Raw genomic sequence first — 24,502 nt, 5'->3', positions numbered from 1 at the left:
TCAAAATGTCATCTTTTGCATCTTCGGGTCTTAGTAGATGTGCTATTCTGAGTATTGAATTGACTGCAGTAGGAAGTGTATCTGGAAATGCACAGTACTGTTGTATAACCAATAGAGTAAATACTCAGATTATGCTCTTCTAATCCACAGATTGACCAGAAATCACATTAACAGGAATGGATGTCTATGCAAAATTTCTCATTAGCTTTTTTACTTTTAGTAGGAAGTTTGTTTTATTCGGTTGGTCTGTTGGTTTTCTGTTTACAATGTGAATTGTCTACAGTAGTGGGATTGCTATATTAGGAGAGAAGGAGAAGGAAAAATAGAAGTTAGTGCTAGAGGATATGTTAAGATGTTCTGCTCCTACATCCATATTTGTGTCTAATCAGCATTAATTGATGACTACATCTTGGTAACCAGTAGACCATACTGGAGCAATTTACTCTGCTTTTTGGGAATTAGTTCTCATTTGCACTCTTGCACCTCCCGTAAATACTGAACTCACTTGTAGTGTTCTTAGAGGTGAGCAATAAACCATCAAAAGCATATGATAGCTCTTTGAATTCTGTCACTACTTTGGAGACAGGGAGTTTGGAAGAACTGAAAGTACTTAGCCTCAGGGAGAAAGGTTTGAACGTTTTGGCATAGTCCTGCAAGTCAATTTGGCTCCTTGACTGTGAATTTTTTTAATCAAAAAAGATTAATATTTGAAACCACATAATTTGGTACAGTTAATAGTTCTGGTAACATAACCAAGCCTTTTATCTTTGTAATATTTCATTAATTAGTATCCAGTGCCTCACTTTTAGAAGAAAAAAAGAGAAAGAAGTAGTAACATTCTTTTAATGATGATGAAATTGCTTCATACCTTTGGTCTCTGCTGTATTAGAGGTTGTTCCTGGGTGCAAATTAATATACTGTCTTTTACATTTCCGGAGGTTGTTGACCTGGCCTTGAAGATCAGCCAACAGTTTAGAAAATAAGTTGTGCAAATTGCATTGCTACACCTCAAATAATTTAAAGCCTGACAGTTCTGTACAGAATAAGAGTCACATAAGATGTGATTTGTTAAAGATTATAGAAATCTCAGAAGATAGATTATGGATGAAAATATTTGTTTAATTTAGAATACTAATAATAAAAATAGTGCATTTTACATTTTAAAAAGAAAACAATTTTTATTCTGTCATATTTTCTGTAGTAACTAACACAGATTTAATTATCAGTAATACAAATTTCATCTGCTTTAATTTATTGCCTGTTTTTGAAATTAGAATAATGATATATTTGGTTTAATTATCCATTGCAAATTGCCTTATTATTTTTCATTCATCTTTCACCATTAATCCAGAAACCTTAAAATAGCTTTTATTTTGACCCATGCCTTCAGTAGATATCAACAGACTTGAGTTCATCTATGAATCCTATTAGTTTAAACTGTGAAAAATTTTGACTGCTTAAGCTTTAGAAAAGAATTTATTCTTTAAAATAGCCAAAATTATAAAAAATGAAATAAAAAGAAAGGAAAAGCCATTTGAGAGAATCAAATTCTCTAGTTCAACTAAAAAGAAAGAATATCTAATCAATACTGACAAAAGAAATATTTGATGCTTAGCATTGCACTTGTTGGTACATAGTAAGCAATCATTAACTGTTTAATGAATGAATGATATGAAGTTGTTGCAAAATTATCTTTTTTTTTAAATGGACAGCAATCTTCTATAAGGAACAAAAATTACATTATTTTGCTTTGCCTTCTGGAAAGAAAGGAGCCCAAAATAGTCCTTGTGTCTTAGCTATTATGGAAATCTTATCTAAAGACCACTTGAAGTTTACTAGAACAAATAATTTATTAAAAAGTACCTGGCGCCTTCCAAAAGGGGAACATTTCATTCTGAAAGAGGCATTTATGAACTAGAAAAAAAATACCTTTTAGTTTCAAAGTTTTAGAGGCACCAGAGCAAGATAATAAAGTAATTGGAATGATAAAAGGTGCTTGTAAAATTGAAAAATGTAACTTTTTGGTGAAATTAGAATTTCTGTACACTCCATTGAAACTGTAATATCAAATACTAATACCTCCAAAAAAGAAACAATGCTACAAGCACTGCTTGGTAATCTAAGAATTGTTAACGCTTATCTAAATTAATCAACCAAAAAGTTAAAACAAAATATGTTACTTTGTTATGTTACCTCTAAAATTAAACACCTATAACCCATAAATCTGTGACTGTTAAAAGTTACTAGATGGCAAACCTCAGGAACAAGCAAGCAGTTAGCAGGGTTTACTGTACTTTCCACTTTCATACTTTAATGATTTTTGCAACACTATAGAAGCTGGGGCCTCATCCTAGCAGAGTTTGTTCATTATTTTTCAGTTGTAGCATTTTTTAAAAGTTGGCCTTGAATTTCTGAATTGAATCATTTATTTTTTGTGGACACAATTTTTTAAATGAAATATACCATTTAGACTAGTAAAGAGCAAAATGCCAATACTCCCTGTCCTAGTGTCAATGTGCCCCCTGGGAACCCTAATGCAGTCCTGTGGGAAAACAACCATTTTATTGAGTGCTGCTCACTTCAGTTCAGTCTGCTTTGCTGCCACTTAGTTCTGGTTCTGACCCTGATCTCCCCTCACATCACTCACAACAAACATTCGAGTTTAAAAATTAATTTAAAAGTTAGTTACATATATATATGTAACTAATGTGAATATTAAATATACTGATACATATTAGTTACATATATAGATATGGCAACAACAAAAAAGGTTATATACATATTTGTAACTAATATGTATATTAAACATGATATATGTATAAATACATATTTGTAATTAATATATATTACATATAATTATATATTAGTTACAAATATGTATATATAATATTTTTTGTTTTACCAGCAAACTGAGGAAGAAATTAAATGTTAACATCTATAACAATTGCACTGTAAAGCCGTCATTGTTGAAAAGTACTCCGAAGATTAATAGCGGCAGTGTTTGTTAAAATATTAAAATAATCCAAGCACTCTGCCTGTGACTTCCCCATGAGATGGCTTCCAGAAAAAGATAAATTTTTCTGTGTTCCCTTACGAGTTCAGTCTGCAGCTTCTGAGCATGAAGAGAAGCATAAACAAAACAAGGCTCTAACTTTGTCATAATCCTTACTCTACCAGTAGAAATGTATGGACAACTCATGCATTTCATATTGGAAAATAAGGCTATTAGATTTTTCTTTGAGATGAACCTTTTTTTTTTTTTAGTTTTTATTTTTGTTTTTTGTTTTTTTTTTTTTTTCAGTAGAGACGGGATTTTGCTCTGTTGGCCAGGCTGGTCTCAAACTCCTGACCTCAAGTGATCCACCCGCCTCGGCCTCCCAAAGTGCCAGGATTACACGCATGAGCCACCTAGCTTGCCAAGGTGAACCTTTTTGATAAATGAGGCGCACTAATATTTCTAGGATTTACTTTTCACTAACTTGAACTAAAGAAAGTATAAGACCTGCATAAAGTTGAGCATGTCTCTATGACATCCCATTTTAAAAAGCTTTTTGTTTTTAATGAATTTTATTTGTTAAAAATAGCAGTTATTTCAAAAAATTATTTTTATTATTTGTCATATCATTTGGACTGAAAATACTATACCATATTTCAATGTTAGGGCACACCTATCCCTCTTTATCCCAGACGTCAATTCTACCATATAACAAATATGTAAAAAAAGAAAACATAAAAGTGATGACAGACTCCCTAATCAACCTATTTATTGGTTCTAAGCCCAAGCCTGCAGTTCATTTAAATAGTGAAAGTAAATTACTTAATTGTCTTAGAAAATATGTCTTCCATGACAAGAATTTTAGGAATGAGAAAATAACTATTTTTGGATGTTTTAACACGAATTCCCAACTCATGTTTTATTGATATTTGAAGAACCTCTTTGTCTACCAGTTCTTAAGTATAGGCTTATTTTGTAGGGTTTAAACATGTATTGGTGTTTGACTGTTAAGACTTGGTTTATAACCTTCAGTGTCTTTTTCTTTTAAATGGGGTATGGACTTGGTAATGAGGCCAGAGGAGAATACGTTACAATTTGTAGCACCTACATATAATACAAGAACCTTCATGATTTATAAAATTAAAATGATGATGATGTGGAATGATGGAAGAAGCATGTATGGGTGGCTATTTATGTAGAGGAAATTAGAAGTTGAAAGCAATGTTAAGTTACGAATTAAAATTAAATTAAACTTAATTTTTTGCTCAGTTGGATAGTCAGAAAAGTACTTAAATCAGTAATTGATTTACATAAAATCAAAACTGAAAACTGAATGTAGAATCTAGGAAATAGGAAAATTTTTGGTTTTTTTTTTTGAGACGGAATTTTTGCTCTTGTTGCCCAGGCTGGAGTGCAATGGCACGATCTCAGCTCACCGCAACCTCCGCCTCCCGGGTTCAAGCGATTCTCCTGCCTTAGCCCCCGAGAAGCTGGGATTATAGTCACGCACCACCACGCCCGGCTAATTTTGTATTTTTAGTAGAGATAAGGTTTCTCCATGTTAGTCAGGCTGGTCTCGAACTCCCAACCTCAGGTGATCCACCCACCTCGGCCTCCCAAAGTGCTGGGATTACAGGCATGAGCCACTGCGCCCGGCCTGGAAAAAACTTTTTAATGTGTTCATACTGCCAATTTCAAACCAATCAAAAAACCTGGGGAACTACTTTTCAGAGGAGATGGCTTAAAATGAACCAAAAACATAGCCATTTCTCTACCCTATTCATTTAATGCATTCATTTATTATACTGCTAATACATGATATGTTGTATAGGTCAAGTATTGTTTGTATATGTGTATGTGATTTTAAACCTGAGTCTTTTGAAAGATTGGTCAAAGCAAAGGATAATGAAAGCATAAAGATTTAGGGGGAAGAGTCCTCTATAAAATTAAGACTTAAACTTTGTTATCGACTTGAATGTGAAGATAGAGTAATCTAGAAAGTGAATGAGAATTATAAATGAAAGGACAAATCGTATATCTCATGGTTGAGAAATACGATGAGATAAATTGTATATCTCATCTCATGGAGGGTCATAATGAAAGAAGTAAGAGAGGTTGCCCTTGGATAGAACCTTTTGGCAGACATTTCATAATAGATTGTCATAATTTTGCTAAACTGATAAGAATGGACATTTTCACCACATTATGAAAAAACACTTTAGAAGTCAGTTGCAATCAAGCAAATATAAGTACCTGGGAAATTAATTCTTTTTTATGATGGGTGGGGAAGTATCCCATTTCTCTTAGAAAGTCTTCTGTAATAGCCAAATAGGAGTCAATCCAAGTTGCCTAGAGAGGTAGTTCAATCCTGTGTTGAAATAGATGACTTTTGGAGTAATTGTGCTATATTTACTAAATATCTGTTGGACTGTAGGAGTCCAGTCATTCAAGGCAAGCCACAGAAATGATTTTATTGCTGAGGCACTTAAGTATCTTCACATCTATATGCCAATATTAAACTTCTCATCATCCTTGATCCCCACCCCTTTGCACAGATTGGTATCCCCAGCACATTAGGGAATGCAGTTGTTAGCCTGTTAGGGTCCATTCAGTAGATTTCCCATGCCAGAAATCTAGAAGCCCCTCTTACACATTCAGCTTTCTTCTTCAGTCAGTCACCAAGTTCTATCAAGTCAGCCTCCTCATCTCCAGAATCCATCCCTTCCTCATTGAATTTCTATATTTTATTTTTGCGTTGTCTCCTGCTTCTAACCCATCGTTCATTTCGCATAATTGTCAGCTTTCTAAAGTGTAAATCGGATCATGTCTCTGCAGTGAATCCCAGTTGTCTTCACAAGCTGATTCCCGCATACCTCACCCCCTTTACTCCCTCCCCTGTTCCCCAACCATCCCCTAATCTCATATCCTCCACACCAACTTTCAGTTTCCTATCCACAGTTTCTGACTTTGAATGCCTTTGCTTATGCCCTCCCTGTATGAGAAGTGCCTTTTCTTTCCTAGCCATCCTGCTAACTACTAAACCCTTAGGCCTGGTTCGAGCGTCACCATTTCTCTCACTTGCCTTTCTGTTTTCTCCGTCCCCTTTCCATAAAGAGTTATGTGCCCCCATTCTGTGTTCTCCTGAATTCCTATGGGTCCTAGAAAAGAAACATCTTGAGGGCAAGGAGTTCATCTTATTTACTTTTTATTTGCACAGAACCTGGTATGTTTGCTGAATAAGTAAATACTGAACAAGATATCAAGAGACAGTGCTGCCAATTAACTATGTGGCTCCGAGCAACTTAATTAACTTCTCTGAGTCTTATTTTTGTTCTGTAAAAAAAATGAGGTTCGACTAAATGAGCATCTCTCTCTAAAATTATGTGTTTCTTTGATATAATTGTATTAATTGGAAGACTTCAGATTTTCTTGCCATATTGAGATAGTCAACTTAAGAAAAATGCATGTGAGTAAGTACCAAGTCAATTCTTGATTATCAATATGATAATATGAGGAACTGCCCATTTTGTCGAAAATAAGTTATAATTTTTGGTCTCAGTATAGGTTCTTTCTCAAATCCAGATGTTTCTGGTGTTGCATTTTTTCATTATTAATCAGTCTCGCATTCATATTTCTCCAAAGAAATTTATGGAAAACTTGAGACAAAAATTGAATGTAAAGTTTAATATTTAAATGCTAGATTGATTCAAGGTCTCACTAATTATAACTATATTTGGAGGGAGAAGAAGGGGAGGTGGTGGTAGTATGAGCTGAATCCTCCTCTGTTCCTTCCTAGAAGGAACACAACGTCCTACATCAAGAAAAAAGACAGAAGCATATCTTGGAGATATGAAAAGAACCACCAGGTAAACTAAAAAGAAAAAGAGTGTTAAAAAGTCAGCCTTTGAAAAGCAGGATTGGAGATGAGGAGGGGTGCGTAGGAGAAGCATTGCTTGTTTATAGAAGCTCTTCCATCTTTGCATAGTGCGATTTTATTTTTTTATTATTTTTTCCTTCCTTTTTTTTGACCTCCAGCTTTAGTATAGTACAGTTGACAGAAATTATATATGCTTATGGTATACAAGATGATGTTTTGATATACTTATGCATTGTGAAATGATTAAATCAAGCTGATTAACATAAGTAGGGTTTTATTTCTTTAACAGTGATTTATTTGAATATATGTTGAGTCCTTTCTATGTGCCAGACACAGTTCTAAAAACTATTTTTTTTTTTTTTGAGACGGAGTCTCACCGTCGCCCAGGCTGGAGTGCAGTGGCGCGATCTCAGCTCACTGCAAGATCCGCTTCCCGGGTTCACGCCATTCTCCTGCCTCAGCCTCCTGAGTAACTGGGACTACAGGCGCCCGCCACCGCACCCGGCTAATTTTTTGTATTTTTAGTAGGGACGGGGTTTCACCGTAGTCTCGATCTCCTGACCTCGTGATCCGCCTGCCTCAGCCTCCCAAAGTGCTGGGATTACAGACATGAGCCACCGTGCCCGGCTCAGACACAGTTCTAAGGACAAGGCACACAGTGCCAAACAAGACAGAAATCCAGAAATTCATGCAGCTTAAATCATGTAGTCTTTTCAGTTTTTAAAATTTTCTTTCTGGGCGTAGTGGCTCACATCTGTAATCCCAGTACTTCGGGAGGGCAAGAAGGGAGGATTGCTTAAACCCAGGAGTTTGAGACCAGCATGGACAAAATAGTGAGACCCCGGTCTCTACAAAAAATTTAAAAATTAGCTGGGCATGGTGGCACACACCTGTGGTCCCAGCTCTTCAGGAGGCCAAGGTAGGAGGATCACTTGAGCCTGGGAGGTTGAGGCCTCAGTGAGCGGCGATTGTGCCACTGCAGTCCAGTCTAGGCAACAAAGCAAGACTCTGTCTCAAAAAAGGAAAAAAAAAAATAGAAAAAGAAACTTTCTTTTTACATTAGCCTTTTTTAAGTTGAAGAATCCCATAGCTAAAAAAGTACAAAAATATTAATGCTTCAATTTTAATGATTTATCTCAAGGTGAACACGTTTAACCTAGTTGGTGGTCAAGAAATAGACCACTGGCAGCACTGCAAAAGCATCCTAACTGCCCTTTCTTAGTTAGGACCCCTTCCCTCCACTGTCATTTAAAAGATTTCATGAACAACTTTTGGATTATGTGTATGTCAATTCTGTAACTCGTATATATCCACATAGACAATGGAGCGTTGACTGAATGAATTCATTATTCCAAGGTGCTAATAATGAGCTTCACATCAGTGGGAACTCTGCTGTGTCAGTTGGGCTGTAAGGTCAGTTCATTTCAGATATTCCTCACTAAACAAAATACTGTTTTTCCTAAGTTGTTAGTAAAAAATATAAAACAGAGTACATTCTCATTTACTTATTACTTATTAATGTAAAAGTAAATATTTTGCTTAATACCAAGTAGCCAGGGTCACTGACAAAGAGACATGGGAGAAAGAAGTATTCACATCTGATGTTATCAGATATAGAAGAGAGAGGTATAGTTCACCTATTTCTCCCCACTCAGTTTATACATTGACATCTGTGTGTGTGTTGTTTTGTTTTGTTTTGTTTGTTTGTTTTGAGATGTGGTGTTGCTCTGTCACACAGGCTGGAATGCAGTGGCACAATCATGGCTCACTGAAGTCTCGACCTCCTGGTCCCAAGCTATCCTCCCACCTCAGCCACCCAAGTAGGTGGGACTACAGGCATGCACCACCACGCCTGGCAAAATTTTAATTTTATTTTACTTTTTAAAATTTTTGTAGAGATGGGGTCTCCCTATATTGCCAAGGCTTGTCCCCAAATACCTGGACCTCCCAAAGTGCTGGGATTATAGGTGTGAGCCACCACACCTAGCCATGTATATGTTAAAGAGTTTATCTGTGTGAGTGGTCAGTGTAGAAAGGGCTTCTTGGAGCCTGATTTTGATGGCTTACAAATTATTATATTTGTGTATGTGTAATCGGAGGGCCTTCGCCGTGATTATTTCTTCAAAGGAAACTTTGTCTCTCCAGGGTGATTGTACCTGTGTTCATAGGACCAAACATTGCTGGTTCACATAATGACTCTTTTTCTTTTAAAACATAAAGGACATATTTTTATGGATTTTTGAGGATTAATAGAATAAAAATCTAAAATAAGTCATATTCAGACTCAAGAGAACTGGATCAGTTTCTCTGTATTTAAACAAAAGAATACTAATCTCTAATTCATAATGCATGAGGTCTACTTCTTCCTCAGTCAGAAAATATGAATATTCCAAAATGGTACTCAAGGCAGAGGCTACATATCAAATTAAAATTCTGTGATACTATGTTTTTAGGGAAGAAGAAATCTGTAGCATTAGAAATGTAGCTGCAAAAGGTCAGAACAGGCCGGGCGCAGTGGCTCACGCTTGTAATCCCAGCACTTTGGGAGGCCGAGGCAGGAGGATCACGAGGTCAGGAGATCGAGACCATCCTGGCTAACACAGTGAAACCCCGTCTCTACTAAAAATATAAAACATTAGCCAGGTGTGGTGGTGGGCGCCTGTAGTCCCAGCTACTTGGGAGGCTGACGCAGGAGAATGGCGCAAACCCAGGAGGCGGAGCTTGCAGTGAGCCGAGATCGCGCCACTGCACTCCAGCCTGGGCGACAGAGCAAGACTCCGTCTCAAAAAAAAAAGAACAAAGTCCAGTATGTCAAGTCCCTTTATAATGCCATCTGAATGAAAGACCTCACACCATGAACAGAGGTATTGAAGCAGTTTTTATGTGGAAATGGTAGGCAGCAATATCTCAGGAGTGACTTTAATTATAACATTTAAGGTTTTCTCTAACTTATTATAATCTTTAGAGAACTTCTGTAGCTCCACAAGTTTATTCTTGGCAGTGTTTGTCCTAATATAGTATTAATAAAAATAAATTTTACTTGAGTATGATATAAATTACTCTTAATTACGATATAATTTTAAAATGCCCAAAACATCTTTTGATCTTATGAATTTCAGTCAGCTATGATTAAGAAGACAACCATAGGCAAAAATTTGTTTCTTATAGAATACGTTGGAATGCATTGTAATCACTTCTCTAAGAAAATCCCAGTCCCCCATGATTATAGTGAACATGATACAGCAAGAATTTAGATGCTTCTTTCAGGGGGGTGAGGTTATATATTCTGTAGTTTATTGATTCTAAGAGGCACTTTTTTCTCCCCCAGTTTAACAGTTGTGTTTAATTATATACATTTCAAGATTTTTTTGAATATTTTTCTATCACTGGTTTCTGATTTAATTCCACTGTATTTAGATAACATATTCCGCATGCTTTCAATTCTTTGAAATTTATTGAGACTTATTTTATGGCTCGGGATGTGGTCTATCTTCGTGAATATTCCATGTGTATTTAAAAATAATGTGGACTCTGGGCCCGGCGCGGTGGCTCACGGCCGTAATCCCAGCACTTTGGGAGGCCGAGGTGGGCGAATCACGAGGTCAGGAGATCGAGACCATCCTGGCTAACACGGTGAAACCCCATCTCTACTAAAAAAATACAAAAAATTAGCCGGGCGTTGTGGCAGGCGCCTGTAGTCCCAGCTACTCAGGAGGCTGAGGCAGGAGAATAGTGTGAACCCGGGAGGCGGAGCTTGCAGTGAGACAAGATGGCGCCACTGCACTCCAGCCTGGGCAACAGAGGGAGACTCCATCTCAAAAAAAAAAGAAATAATAATAATAATAATAATAATAATAATAATGTGGACTCTAAAATCATTCAGTGGGGTGTTGTAGACATACACTAGGTTCTTTTGATTGACAATTTTGTTCCTAAGCCTTCTATATCTTTCCTACTATGGTATGAATGTGTCCCCACCAAATTCAGGTGTTGAAACAGGATGAGCAATGTGATGGTAGGAAAAGGTGGAGCCTGTAAGAAGTGATGGGATTAGGTTCCCTTTTAAAAGGGCTTGCTGGAGGAAATTTGTCTCCTCTTGCCTTTCAGCCCTCTGCCATGTGTGGACACAGCATTCCTCCCCTCTAGAGGATGCATCCCTCACCAGACACCAAATGCTAGTGCCTTGATCTTGGGCTTCCCATTTCCAGAACTGTGAGAAATAAACCTGGGCTCTTTATAAATTACTCAGTCTCAGCTATTCTGTTATAGCAGCATTGACAGACTAAGATATTTCCTGATGTTCTGTTGATTTGCTTTTATCAATTACTGAGAGAGGAATGTTAAAAATCTTAACTGTAGTTGTGGATTTGTCATTTTTTCCATTAGTTCTGCCACTTTTTTGCTTCATGTATTTTGAAGCTTTGTTAATAGGTGCATACACAATAAGATCATTGTTTTTCTTTGATGAGTTGGCCCTTTGATTCGTATATGCAATGTTCCTCTTTGTCCCTGGTAATAGCTATTCTCTTGAAGTCTACTTTATCTGATATTTTAGAATATAGCCTGCTTTTCTTACATTTAGCATTTGCATGATATAACTAGCACAGTGTGCCATCTTCATACATTTAAACTATCTGTGTCTTTAATATTAAAGTACAGTTCTTATGAAAAGCATATACTTTAATCTTGCTTTTTAAAAATCCAGTCTGATCATCTCTATCTTCTAGATGAGTTCAGTCCAGTTCCATGTAATATTATTACTGGTATGTTGGGTTTAAGTCTCTCATCTTGGTAATTAATTATCTATTTCTGCTATCTGTTCTTTATTCTTTTTTTTTCTCCTTTCCTGCCATCCTTTGGATAAATCAAGTTTAGTGTTTTAAATTCCATTTTATCTCCTTCATTGGTTATTTTCTAAAGTGGTTACCACTTTACTACAATATGCATCTTTGAGTCTATAATTAATTAATGTGAGAACTTGACAATATTATACTTCTGTTTGTCATTCTGTGCTATTATTGTTACACATTTTACTTCTTTATATGTTATAAACTCCAAAATATATTGTCTTGTTTTGCTGTGAACAGTCAATCGTCTGTTTAGGAAATTAAGAAAGAAGAAATAAAGTCTTGTGCTTACTCACATATTTATCATTATTGATGCTTTTTATTCTTTCATACAGGTCCAAGTTTCTATCATCTCCCTTCAGCATGAAGAACTTTTTTTTAGCATGTCTTTTAGCAGGTCTGCTGGTGATGAATACTCTTAGCTCCTGTTTACTTGAAAATGTCAATTTCACCTTTATTTTTAAAAGATATATTTGCTGAATATTCTGGACCAATCTTTTTTTTTTCTTTTATCACTGTAAAGGTGCCTTTACATTGCCTTCTAGCTTGTACTGTATCTAATGATCATCAGAAACATCATGCTTATCATGCTTATCAATTGTTCCCCCATGTATAATATGTCCTTTCTTGTCCTTTGCTGTTTTGGGATTTTTTTTCTCTAGCATTAGTTTTTAACAGTTTGGCTGTAATATGCCTAACCATGGTTTTATTTGTCTTTATCTGGCACAGAGATCTTTGAGATTCTTGGATCTGTGGGTTGATTTTTTAAAAATCAAATTTATAAAAATTCTCAAATGTTATTTTTTTGAATATTTTTTCTGTCTTTTTTCTGTTTCTGGGATTCTATGTTACAAATATGTAAGTGCTTAATATTGTCCTGTAAGTCACTGAAGCTGTGTTCACTTCTTTCTGCCTTTTTTTCTCTGTGATTCAGTTTGGATAGTTTTTATTCACCTTTTTTCTAGTTTATTGTCCTTTCTTCTATAATGTTGAATTTGCTAAGTCCATCTAGTGAAATTTCATTTCAGTTCTAAAATTTCTGTTCTTTTTTTTAAAGAAAGGTGTGCATTTCTTTGCTGATATTGCCTATCTGTTCACTCATTATGTTCATCTTTTCCTTTGCATTATTGACCATATGCTATTAGCTATTTTTGTCATTTGTGTCATTTTTTTTCTCAGTCTTATTTTCCTATTTCTTTGCAGGCTTCATTATGTTTTATTGTACATTGTGGAGAGTTTGGGTTTTTTGTCTTCCTTTAAAACGTGTTGAGTTTTGTTGTAACAGGCAGTGAATTTACTGGTGGGTCACCCAGTTTTATTAAGAGAGGTTTAGAGTAGCTCTTATTTTAGGATGTTTCTAACTCCCATCATGTGGTCTTTCTGAAATCACAACTGAATGCTCACAATGTTCAGTGATGTCTTTCCACCCTGGATTATTACAACTTCAGTGTCTCTCAGCACTATATGATGTCTGGAATTTCCATTTAGCTCTTAGATGCCCAGAAACTGTTTTCTATTAGGTTTTGCAGGGTCTTGTCCTACACTATCACAGCTTAGTATTTGGCCAGTGACCAGAGATGACCCCTATGTAGATTTCTGAGGCTCTTGCTTTTTGTGTAAAAACTTTCTTTGTGATATTCTGCCCATTGCTGTTCTCTCTTTGGGCTCTCCCTGTGTCGTGATTTGGAAAGTGTCCTCAGTCAAAAAGTGAGGGCAAATTTAGAATTTACCTAAATCACCTTATAATATATAGCCCTATGATGTCCAGTGTCTTAAATTACATCTTTAGGTATTTTGTATGGTTTCACAGTTGAGTATAGCAAGGAGGGAGGTTCAGATAACTGTTAATCTGTGATAACTAGAATCAGAATTTGACATTCTGACAAACTTGAAATTGCAGTGCTTCTTAAAATTAATGCAGTATTAATTAAAAAACAAAAAAAAACAGTATTTTCCAATTTGGCAATACAAAAAAGCAAAACTCCCGTCTCTACTTTTTAGGAACTTCTATCCATTTGAGAAGATGATAAATATATAGGTGAAGTTAGATTGCAGTAAAACTATGCTGTCTAGTGTTAAATCACCAGTATATATAAGTGTTATCGATATTATGTGACTACAGAGCTATAGGTTACAGGAAAAATACAGGATTTCTTGGCAGAGATTGGATTTAACTAGAGTCTTGAAGAGTGGATGCCATTGAGGTAGAAAAGATGGCATTTCAGGATGCAGGGCATATTGTGAACAAATGTACAAGATGGAAATGAGCAAGGCATTTTGAATGATTAATCTGTCTATCATAGAGGGTTTTGGTTGGGACATAGTAGTAGTTGATGCTTATAATATGATTTAATATAATAATGTAATGTGCTGAGTGGTTGAAGTCTTTGGAGTTTATCTTATAAGTAATATAGCAATAATGTGAAAGATTCTTAAAGAGGAAGAAACCCTGCAGTGAGGGAGAACAGTGCAGAGCCTATTACTGTCATTCAGAGGTGAGGCAATAAAGGTCTCTCCTAGGATGTTGGAAAGAAGGGGCAGATCCAAGAAACAACATGAAGAAAATAATTAGCAGAAATTGGTTATTGACTAGATATATGTGAGAATGATATATTGGCAGAAATTGGAAAGTCAAGAATGGGGCTCAATGCAGCAGGAATGATGAAATTGGTTTTAGATAGAGAGGTGAAGGGATTTAAAACATTAACTTGTTTTAAAGGTATCATTGCTTGAAGCTAACAGTGATTTATTAATATTTGCACTCTGAAAGTTTTAACAGTTTTAATTTTCTGTATACACCACAGTGTTTCGGCTACTACACTTGCCTCTTTTGTTCAGTTGGGAATTGAGTAAACCAATACAGTAAAAAAAATGAGTACAAAGTGGGCTCTGACTAGAACTCTAACAAAGTGTGATTACTAAATTACCAAGATAATTAACCCATACCCCACATATACTCCATTTCCCATGACACATATTATATTGCATTGTTTTTGCCTATTTGCCGTCCTACTTCCTAAACTGTTGAATTAGTTTGCTTTTGTTGCATAAAAAAAAAAAAGAATCACCACAAAGCAAATTAAAAGACAGATACTGATTATTTCTTCCAATTCTGTGGGCTGCCTAGTTCGTCTGGCCTGGCCTGCTTTGGCTAATCTCTGAGGTCTTTTGGCTACTTGAATGGTGCTGTTTGTAGCTACTCAGCTGGTTCCCTACTGCGGTTTGTCTGAAGTTGTTTTGGCTACTCAACTGGTGCTAGGGAGTCTCAGCTAGGGCTGCCTCTCTCTGCTCCACATGGTCTTTGATTTTCCAGTGGCTGGTGCAGGCTTGTTTGCCTGGTAACAATGTTCCAAGAAAGCAAGAATGATCATTGCAAGGCCTCTTAAACGCTGGGTTTAGAACTCGCACTTCTACCTCTTCCTGTTGGCCAGAGTATGTCCGTAGGTCTGCCAAGACTCAAAGCACAGAGAAATAGATGTTTCCTCTTGTTGAGTGGCATATAAAAAAATGTGTGGCCATTGATTTCAATCTACCACGACTGTAAGCTCTGTGAGTACAGGAACTGCATCACTCTTGTGCACTTTGGTATTGTTGACATAGTAGGTATAAATATTTTTAGGTGAATGACTAAATTAATGAAGGAAGGAAAACGTTCAGGTAGTATTTCAATATACTGTAGTTTTAAATTATATATATTTGATGTAATTTAATATATAAGTATATACATGTATAGTTTTCATATATAAGTATATTATATATTATAATATACTTATATATGTTATATATATTAGGTATATATATAAAAAATATATAGTTTTAATATGTAAGTATATGTATATAATTATATATAATATTATAAATATATATACTTTTATCATACCATCAGTGAGTATAGACATGGTTCAGGGAGAATCTCTTTATTCTCCTTCTATCTTTTGAGATAGACCAAAGAAAATTTTTTTTTAAAAAAAGAACTATCACTTGAGTTAACATTGTTTGGTATTTTTATCTTCATAGGTGATTGCCTTGTGAATAACTCATTTTGTGTATTGTCAGAATCCTATTCTGCTTTTCAGGCTGTGCTATGGGTAGACTAGCTCTAACCAGAACACTTGGGAGACCTGAAGCAAAGATACTATATTAAAATAAATAATGTTATATGCCAAAGAGGAAAACCACTTCTGCCTCCTAAACAACTGAAAGAACCAGAGACTGTGGGGTCAGATTAGCTAGCATTACTATATGAACCTGAGCAAATGACTTACTCTCTTTCAGCTTCAGTGTCTTATCTGGGGCATTGGTTCTCAGGATTGGTGTGAGAATTAAGAGAAATATGTGAAGTTGTAGCTGCAGTTCTTTACCCATGAGGTAGTCAGTAAAGTTTACTTCTTTCTCCATGTGAACCAAAGCACTGTCATGGTGTGATGATGTTCATTAGGGTTTCTCATGCTCAGTGTTATTGATATTTAGGGTTGCATAATGCTTTATTGTGGGGGGCCGTTCTGTGCGGTATAGGATGTGTAGCAGCATCTGTAGCCTCTATACACTAGATGCCAGTAGGACCACCTATCCAGCTGTGACGGGCAAAAATGTCTTCAAACGTTGCCAAATGACCCCTGGGGGCAAAATGCAAACAGTTTATCCAGCAGTGACACATAGCCAGCCACCTTAGAAAGGGAATTGTCAGTGTACCCATAAGCGTAGAATGGGAAACAAAATACTTGAGTCTTCTCAGAATGTCTAAAGCTTTTGCTGTCTGTATTCCTCTTCCTATAATTTACCACAAACATATTGCTTATTACGCCATCTAATAAAATGGCTAACATTGGCTGTGTATTATACTCGGTGTTAATAAGCTTTGTATGAATTCACTAGCTGAATGTTGTATATGTATCTGCCATCCCTATTGGATTGACATTCCATTGTAAACAGGGACCTTATCTTTACCAGCTCCAAGCACAATGTATTTGTGTATATCAGGTAGCTATTCTACATGTTAATTGATCACATTGCACCCAAATGAAACATGGATGTGGAAATGGAAGGAGGAGCTTTAAAACATGAAAAATTAGTTTATACAAATCTAAATGTTGTAGCGCACCGAATTGATTCCTTTTTAAAAACTTTTGGAAATCAGCTCTTCTAAAAAAAAAAAAGTAACTAAGCCATCATTAACTTTTCCTTCATCACCACTAAGCCAATATCAGAAAGTTGTCAATCAACAGCTCTTTTAAAGTTGAAATTTTTCTATTTTATTTCTTATGAAGATTTCAGTAGTGCTTAGAAGTTTTTGGCTCATTTATCATGTTTTATTCACTGTATGTCATTAATTGTTAAAGATGTCAGAGTTAAACCTTAAATTCAGGAGAGATTTAAATTTCTCCTTTTTCCTATTTAAATATATCTAATTACATAATTCAGTGAGAAAATTATAATATAGAAACATATAACTTAGTAAAAGTTTCCAGTTACTGTATACAGATTATATTGTATACTGTATTATTATTTTTAACAGTTGCATATTTAACTTATAAATGTAGATAATTATAATTAAACAATCTGTTATCAAAGGACATATAGATTATTTCCAGTTACTTGCTGCAGTGAATATCCTTGTACTTATTTTTTTACACACTTGCTCAGATAATTTTTAAGTATAAATTCCTGAGGTAGAATTGCAGAATCAAAAGATACTCTCATTTGAGTGTTTGACATTTTATGCAAAGTATTTTGTTTCCTCCAGAAAATTCCTCTGTGGAAAAGGCTTCCTCACATTCTTTATCAGTTTATTAGCCAGCAGAGAAATGATGAAAAGCCACCCCTTTTCTTGTAGTTTCATCCTCATTGCTATCCAAGATGAGGTATTAAAATCACACCTAAGTGGTATCTTTTGTGGCTGAATATAATCTTGAATCTCTCTGATTCCCAACTGTACTCTCTGGATGGCACCTCAAATTTTATTTCTTCAAACTGCAAATCATTTTAATGAGTTTGAAAAGGTTTTATTTTTTAAAATGAAATCCTATAGAAAGAGTACACTTTCTTACAGTGGGTCATGGTCGAAAGTGTGAACATCTCTGATCCTAGAAAGTTTCCCCAGTTACAAGGACAGGCATGCCCCCAACTCCATCCTTAATGGCTGAATTCTGTGGCTTTCAAGTTAATCCACTCAGTCCTACAGCCTTCACCAAGAAGCTCATGTGCTACACTTTGGTGTTAGTGGGGGCATTGTCACAGAGGTTCAGAAAATAACCCATTAGGCATTTTATAGAACTCATCACATGTTCAGAACTAAGCTAGTTGTAACATTATGTTTTTCATGGGAAAGAACACAAGCAATTCACTGGCTATTTTATTTGTTGCTAGCTAGCTACACTTTCTATTTATTTTTCTGTGGCGTGAAAATCTTCCTAGAAACCTCACTATTGGGAAAAGAGATGCAGAGATTCGTCCCATTTTCTCCCCTGGAAACTTACTATCACCCTTTTGGCTTCAAGGTCCTTCCTCAAAAGCAAAGAATTGAACAAGGGAAAGTGAGGGGAAGGGCTGGGGGAACAGGGAGGTAGAAGGGGTTTTCCCTGGTCTTTTCTAATCCTTTAGTTCCAGAGGCTTAGTTGGTATTTCAACATTTTAGAAATAAAACCTGCTTTTACAATTAATGCAAATATTACTTAGTGATTCATCCTTTCCAAATGATTCTTGGTTTCTTTTGACATTTCATTTTTAAATTGTGAATTAACATTGACATCACCATAGCGTTATTGTTACCTCAGCTCTTTACAGTGAACTTAACTGTCTTGCAAAGGCTGTAAAAGTTCAAATTTTAACTGTCACCCAAGTGAGCCTTGGACTGCTGTTAGGCTTTTAAAACCGTGATCCTTTGGCAAGAATTGGTGTATAAATCATGGGGAGGATATTGAAGGGGAAGATCATGTTTAATTTGGCAGTTTGGTGCTTGCAATTCACAGATTTTCATTAAGGTTTTAGCTATAGTAGTGATCATGCATCAGTTCTAATAAAGTAGATTTAGTTTGAATTTTAAAAATTAGAGTGAGGACTGCTTTATGTTAACTGTATATGTTATAGTATACAGTATCAGACATACAGACATACAGAAGTCTGGAAAACCATCCATAGGTTTAAATGTGTATAATCAGTATAATTAACACGTCAACAGCCTCACCTCTGTTTTTGAGGACCGTAGGCTAATATTATTTATGAAGGTTCAGGAGATCAGTCTAGATTGACAGAAAGCTTAAAGGCAAAGATGGTTTTAATATTTTTCTTGGAAGTTTGAGCTCCTGTGGTATTCTAAGGATAGGGATTTTGACATTGATTGTTCTAGCTGGTATTCAGTACTGTATTTAAGTGTAATTTTTTTACTAGTATTCTTCTTATAACTGAAAACTATGCTAATGATTCTTTAATATAGATATATACTTACAAATACGTGTAAAAATCCAAGTTTACCAAAAAATATTAAGACTTAGGGGATATGTTCTTTGAATAGGCATTTATTTGCTAATTAACATATTCTAAGCTCAACAAGGTTATATTCTTTTCAAAAGTCCATTCCATCAAAATCTGTCATTTTTACAGATGAAGAAACAAAGGCCACAGTGAGTTTAGTCAATATCCAAGATCACACAGCCAGCGTGATAGAACTCTTAAATTTCAAGTGACTTACCCTCTTTACTGTATCAGGTCAAATTTCCCTTTTTTAACTGCTTGTCTTAATTGAGATTTGTTTAATTGTGGCTGTCTGTATATCTTCAGTCAATACTTTCTTGTTTTAGGCAAATGTTTCCCTGCAAATGTGCATGAACTTCATGTTCTGAAGGACTCAGAGCTGCCCTTTTCCCTTTTGTTAAACTTGTACACTGCTCTGCATTCCCCTAGAATGCTCATCAGCTTTCTCACTCTTCCTCACTCACACAGTGCTTCAGCAGGAGAGGATTTCTTTGAAAATCAGATTCTTTTTTGGAGGGCTTTGTGCTTATTGGAGTGTTACGTGATATATTCCTTAGGGTGAGGGCTAAACTATTTGAACAAAGAGACCTGACAGTGTATTTGGGTTAAAGAACAAAGCTTATTTCTTTCTCTCATCACCACCAGCATGAGCAGCCTGGATGGTCAGAGCAGATCTGTCTCATGGCATTGTTCAGGGATCCTCATTCCTTCCCTCTCATTTATCTGCCATCCCCTAGGCTATTAATCATCATGTTTTTGGTAGAAGCCAGGTCTTCTCCATGTCTGAGTTTTTATGGAGGAAGCATGTCAAGGGCCTTAAGCCCAGACCTGGAAGTGGTACGCAAGAGTTCTGATGTTGCACTGGTGAGCATTTGGTCAGATGGCCATCTCTAACTCCAGCGAAGTGTGGGGTATACACTAGGTAAGCAGTCACATCTCCAGCTACAATACTAATACTATGGAAAAGGAGACAACACATTTTGATGGATAGCTGACATTCTCATCTGCAGTCCTAAGTACTCATGACTGCTTGATAGACTTCATGAAAAAAAAAGAAAAATTACCCCAGGAATTAATATTTACCCTCCACCTTGTGTTTCTTTAATTTTCTCATTTTTCATGTCACATATCTAAAATTTGATCTAAATAAATTTAAATAAAATTAACCTTTATTTGAATAATAATAACATTTCTCAAGGAAGTAAATCTCAAATGATATGTGATTTTAGATCTATATCTGACCATGTGGTTCCTTGCTTTTATCAGGGCCTCTGGGTAATAGAAGGTTGCTAGGGCCTGCAGTATATTAATGTTTAGCTGGAGTTGATTAAATCTGAGACCTATAGCCTTGATAATAAAGGCTTTTATTTTTGTATTTTTATTGCACTTTTAATATTACAGAGTTTCTGTACCAGCTTGACAATGGCAGAAACATGGCTTGCTTCTGTGGAACACACTAGAGCAGCAGTCCCCAACCTTTTTGGCATCAGGGACCAGTTTTGTGGAAGACAGTGTTTCCACAGACTGGGGGCTAGGGATGATTTTGTGATGATTCAGCTACATTAGATATATTGTGCACTTTATTTCTATTATTATTAACATTGTAATATGTAATTAAATAATTACACAACTCACCATAATGTAGAATTAGTAGGAGCCCTGAGCTTCTTTTCCCGCAACAAGACAATCCCATCTGGGAGTGATGGGAGACAGTGACCCATCAGGAGACAGTGACAGTGATCATCAGGCATTAGATTCTCATAAGGAGCGGGCAACCTAGATCCCTTGCATGCACAGTTCATAATGGGGTTTACGCTCCTATGAGAATCTAATGCCACTGCTGATCTGACAGGACGCAGAGCTCAGGCAGTAATGCAAGCGATGGGGAGCAGCTGTATATACAGATGAAGCTTGGCTGGCTTGCCCACTGCTCACCTCCTTTTGTGCTGCATTATCCATGGCCCAGGGTTTGGGGACCCCTGCGCTAGAGGACAGAGCCTGGTACACTATAGCAGTCCTCCGCTTGTTTTATGCAGAGTACTGATCAGTCCTTTTTGAGCTTCTCAACCTTGTAGAAAACTTTGAGACAGTTCTGGGACCATCACAAAGTTTATGAAGGGTTAGAAAACAATATACTTAAGGAACTAAGACTGTAAATCCTTGAAGTTCAAAGGGTGATAAAAAGAAATGGCTTCTAAGAATCCCAGTATGTATGATTTTTTATACAAAGCATAAATATCATTTGTACCAAACTCAGGGCACTGCAGTGAGCTTAACACAAGGGTATTGAATAATACGTAAGTGGTAATTCCTAGATTATGCAATCTCCTTGCTGTTAGATTTAGATACCAAAGAGGAACTACATCATGTCCTCCTCCTATGGTCTTCAAAAAAGGATTATATTTGGAATTACTGGTATAATACAGTTTATTCCTGCATGAATTCCATGGTGATAGAATTTTTAAAGTTTATTCTAGTGTTATAGTTTTGTTTTGTTTTGTTTTAATATGCAGCTTCAGAATGGCAGAAGATGATCCATATTTGGGAAGGCCTGAACAAGTAAGTGTCATAATCTCACTGATAACTTTATTTAAATATATTCATATTTCAAAATATGCAGAGGCAACATTAGTAAGTTAGCATTAGGAAAATTCTAAAATTAGTAAATTTTTTTTTAATTTCAGTTTCTCTGTCCTTTCATGTGAAGTTGGAGAGGATATGTCATGTAAAATGAGCAATTTACACCCTGCTTTCACACATATTGATGCACAAAAATTGTATATGCTACAGGATAGCTATTGTATTAGCTTTCTAGAGCTACCATAACAGATCACCACAAACCTAATGGCTTAAAACAACAAAATACATTATTTCACAGTTCTGGGGGCTAGAAGTGTGAAATCAAGGTGTCGGCAGGGTTGGTTCCTTCTGGAGGCCCTCAGGAAGAATCTGTTCCATGCCTGTCCCCTAGCTTCTGGTTGGTTGCTGGGAATCCTTGGCTTGTAGCTTTATCACTCCAATCTCTTCCTCCATTGTCACATGTGCCTCTTCGCTGTGTGTCTCTACTGTGTCTCTAAACCTAAATCTCCTCTTTTTTTCTTCCAAAGGCATCATTGGATTTAGGGTACACCCTTATCCAACATGACTTCATCTTAATTTGCTTATATCTGCGAAGTCCCTATTTCCAAATAAAGTCACATTCACAGGTACCAGGGATTAGGAGTTAAAGGTGTCTTTTTGGGAGGGAACACAGTTTAACCCACTACAGCCCCTTGACATATTTATTTAATGTGTACACATGGATGTAGAGAGTGGAATGACAGACCATGGAGATTCAGAAAGGTGAGGGATAGGAGGGCAGTGGGATGGGGTGGATGATAAGAAGTTACTTAATGGGTACAATGTATGTTATTTGAGTGATGGATACCCTAAAAACCCTGTTTTGACCACTATACAATCTATGCATGTAACAAAATTGCACTTGTACCCCATGAATTTATACCAAAAAAAATTTTATTTAAAACTCACCTAGTAAGGAGACAGATTGTTGCAGTGAAAAGATCTTTGAACTCAGAATTTGAAGATCTTTATGTAAGTACTGACTACTACAGATCAGCTCCTCAGACTTGAAAAATCAGTCCCCATAATCCTCACTTTTCTCGTTTGTAAAACAGAAATGCTAGCACCACACTAACAGGAATGAGTCAAAAATATTCAATGAATGTCCTTTGGAAGCATAAAACTGTTCCTATCATTATATTAGTAGTTATGAAAGGATAGCAGTGTCCTTTTTTCTTTTTCTCCTATATTTTATTTTAAAATGTTGGAAAAAATAAATAGAAATGTTGGAATAGTCTAACAAATCTACATTGGTTCTTAAAACCAAGATTTTTGCTTTTTTCTTTGCTCTCTTTCTCGTGTGTGTGTGTGTGTGTGTGTGTGTGTATATATGTATGTATATGTATATACATAATCATTTGAAAGCAATTTTCAGACTCTGGAGCAATTATAATGGCAATATTAAATTTTTTATGTAATGATTCCAAGAAGTATTTAAAACATGGAGATTTGTTCATTCATCAGCTATTTATTGAGGCATTACTGTGTGCCAGAACATTGGCTTAGTGGGGAAAAAAATAAGTGATATATACACTCTAATTTCAGGAAGCTACTATTTTAATAGGAAGAACAGAGACATTGTTTTCATATGGTGATATATGCTGTAGTAGTAGTCTGCACAGAGTGGGATAGAAATGTTAAGCAGCATCACTAGGTGCTACCTTGGAGGAAGAGCAGAGTTACAGAGGACTTTCCGAAGGAACTCTTCGTAAGCTGAGTTTTGAAAGATGTAGTTTGCTAGACTAGACAAGGTGTAGGAACACTAGGTGCCAAGATAGCCTGGTCACATTTAAATTTTAGTGACAATCCTTTAAAATAGTGGATTTCTGAAATTACACATGCAAAGAATCAGCCAGAAAAATAAAACCAGAAGTGGAATACGTTTTAAAGGCTCTGGTATCATTTCTATAAATAAAATAGACATATATAGCATTTATTACTTCAGGTAATATTCTGTTTGATTTAGAAAGAATGACTATGCATTGCTTTTCGCATTAAGATGCTCCTTTCTAATTTTATTTTTAAAATGGTGATTTAGGATAAATCTAGGAACATTTTCTTTTACTGCAGCAAAGACATTTGGCTAATTGTATTATCAAAACCCTTTGTTTTACCTTTCGCTTTTAATGTGCTTTCTCTAACAATTAAGGGCGAACTAACCAGCATGAGGATTGTTTCTGCTTGATTTTAAACCATCCTTTCCTGTCTGTACACAGGAAATCTTATCAACAAGAGATGATTCTTTATGCCACAGAAGAGTAAAACCTGCTGAAAACATTCATTTTGAAAGTTTTTCTTATGTGGGCATCTTTGCGATCATCAGTAACAGGGGTGGGGCATGTTCTGACATTTCCATTTTTGAGGCAAGAGGTCTTGAAGTTTTTTTCTTTCTTGGCTTGAGCTTGGTGGTTTATATTTCCTAAAGTTTGCATGTCCTCAGTGTTTTAGTGGAGTCTGGAATTTGCTCTCCACCCTGACCTAATAAACAATGCAAGCTGCAGCACAACACAACTTCTCTCTTAGTCTGAAGTGGAGAGTATATCTCTCTCCTAAGGTGAGCCCTTTTGCCCACTCGCCAGTCATTTAGCCACCACAGGAAAGAGTTTTCCTGCTGGGTTATCACGTTTGCTCTGAAACTGTTAAAATCCTGTATGAAATGAGGCCCATTTTTGCAGAACATGGTTTTTCATTCCT

At 36.0% G+C, this 24,502-nt stretch overlaps 1 protein-coding gene across 7 annotated transcripts in view; it reads left to right on the top strand.

The window, feature by feature from the left end:
• Window positions 1-24,502, top strand: part of NFKB1 (nuclear factor kappa B subunit 1) — a 117,258-nt gene that overhangs the window by 2,857 nt on the left and 89,899 nt on the right. For 2 of the 7 annotated variants that reach the window (XM_032177418.2, XM_032177337.2), the window contains exons 2-3: window positions 6,792-6,861; window positions 21,703-21,748. The exons of 2 other annotated variants lie outside the window; for them this stretch is intronic. In XM_032177418.2, coding sequence (XP_032033309.1) covers window positions 6,845-6,861; window positions 21,703-21,748 — 63 coding nt within the window. In that variant the 5' untranslated portion in view covers window positions 6,792-6,844. Of the gene's footprint in view, window positions 1-6,791; window positions 6,862-8,000; window positions 8,286-21,702; window positions 21,749-24,502 lie in introns of those variants that run through there. 3 more of the 7 variants (XM_032177572.2, XM_032177496.2, XM_058432614.1) reach the window with 2 other exon arrangements.

The sequence above is a fragment of the Hylobates moloch genome, unplaced genomic scaffold (genome assembly GCF_009828535.3).
Source record: "Hylobates moloch isolate HMO894 unplaced genomic scaffold, HMol_V3 SCAFFOLD_2, whole genome shotgun sequence".
In the NCBI taxonomy this organism is placed as follows: domain Eukaryota; kingdom Metazoa; phylum Chordata; class Mammalia; order Primates; family Hylobatidae; genus Hylobates; species Hylobates moloch.
Note: the sequence above shows the minus strand (reverse complement) of the source record. Positions and strands in the feature narration are given on the sequence as shown.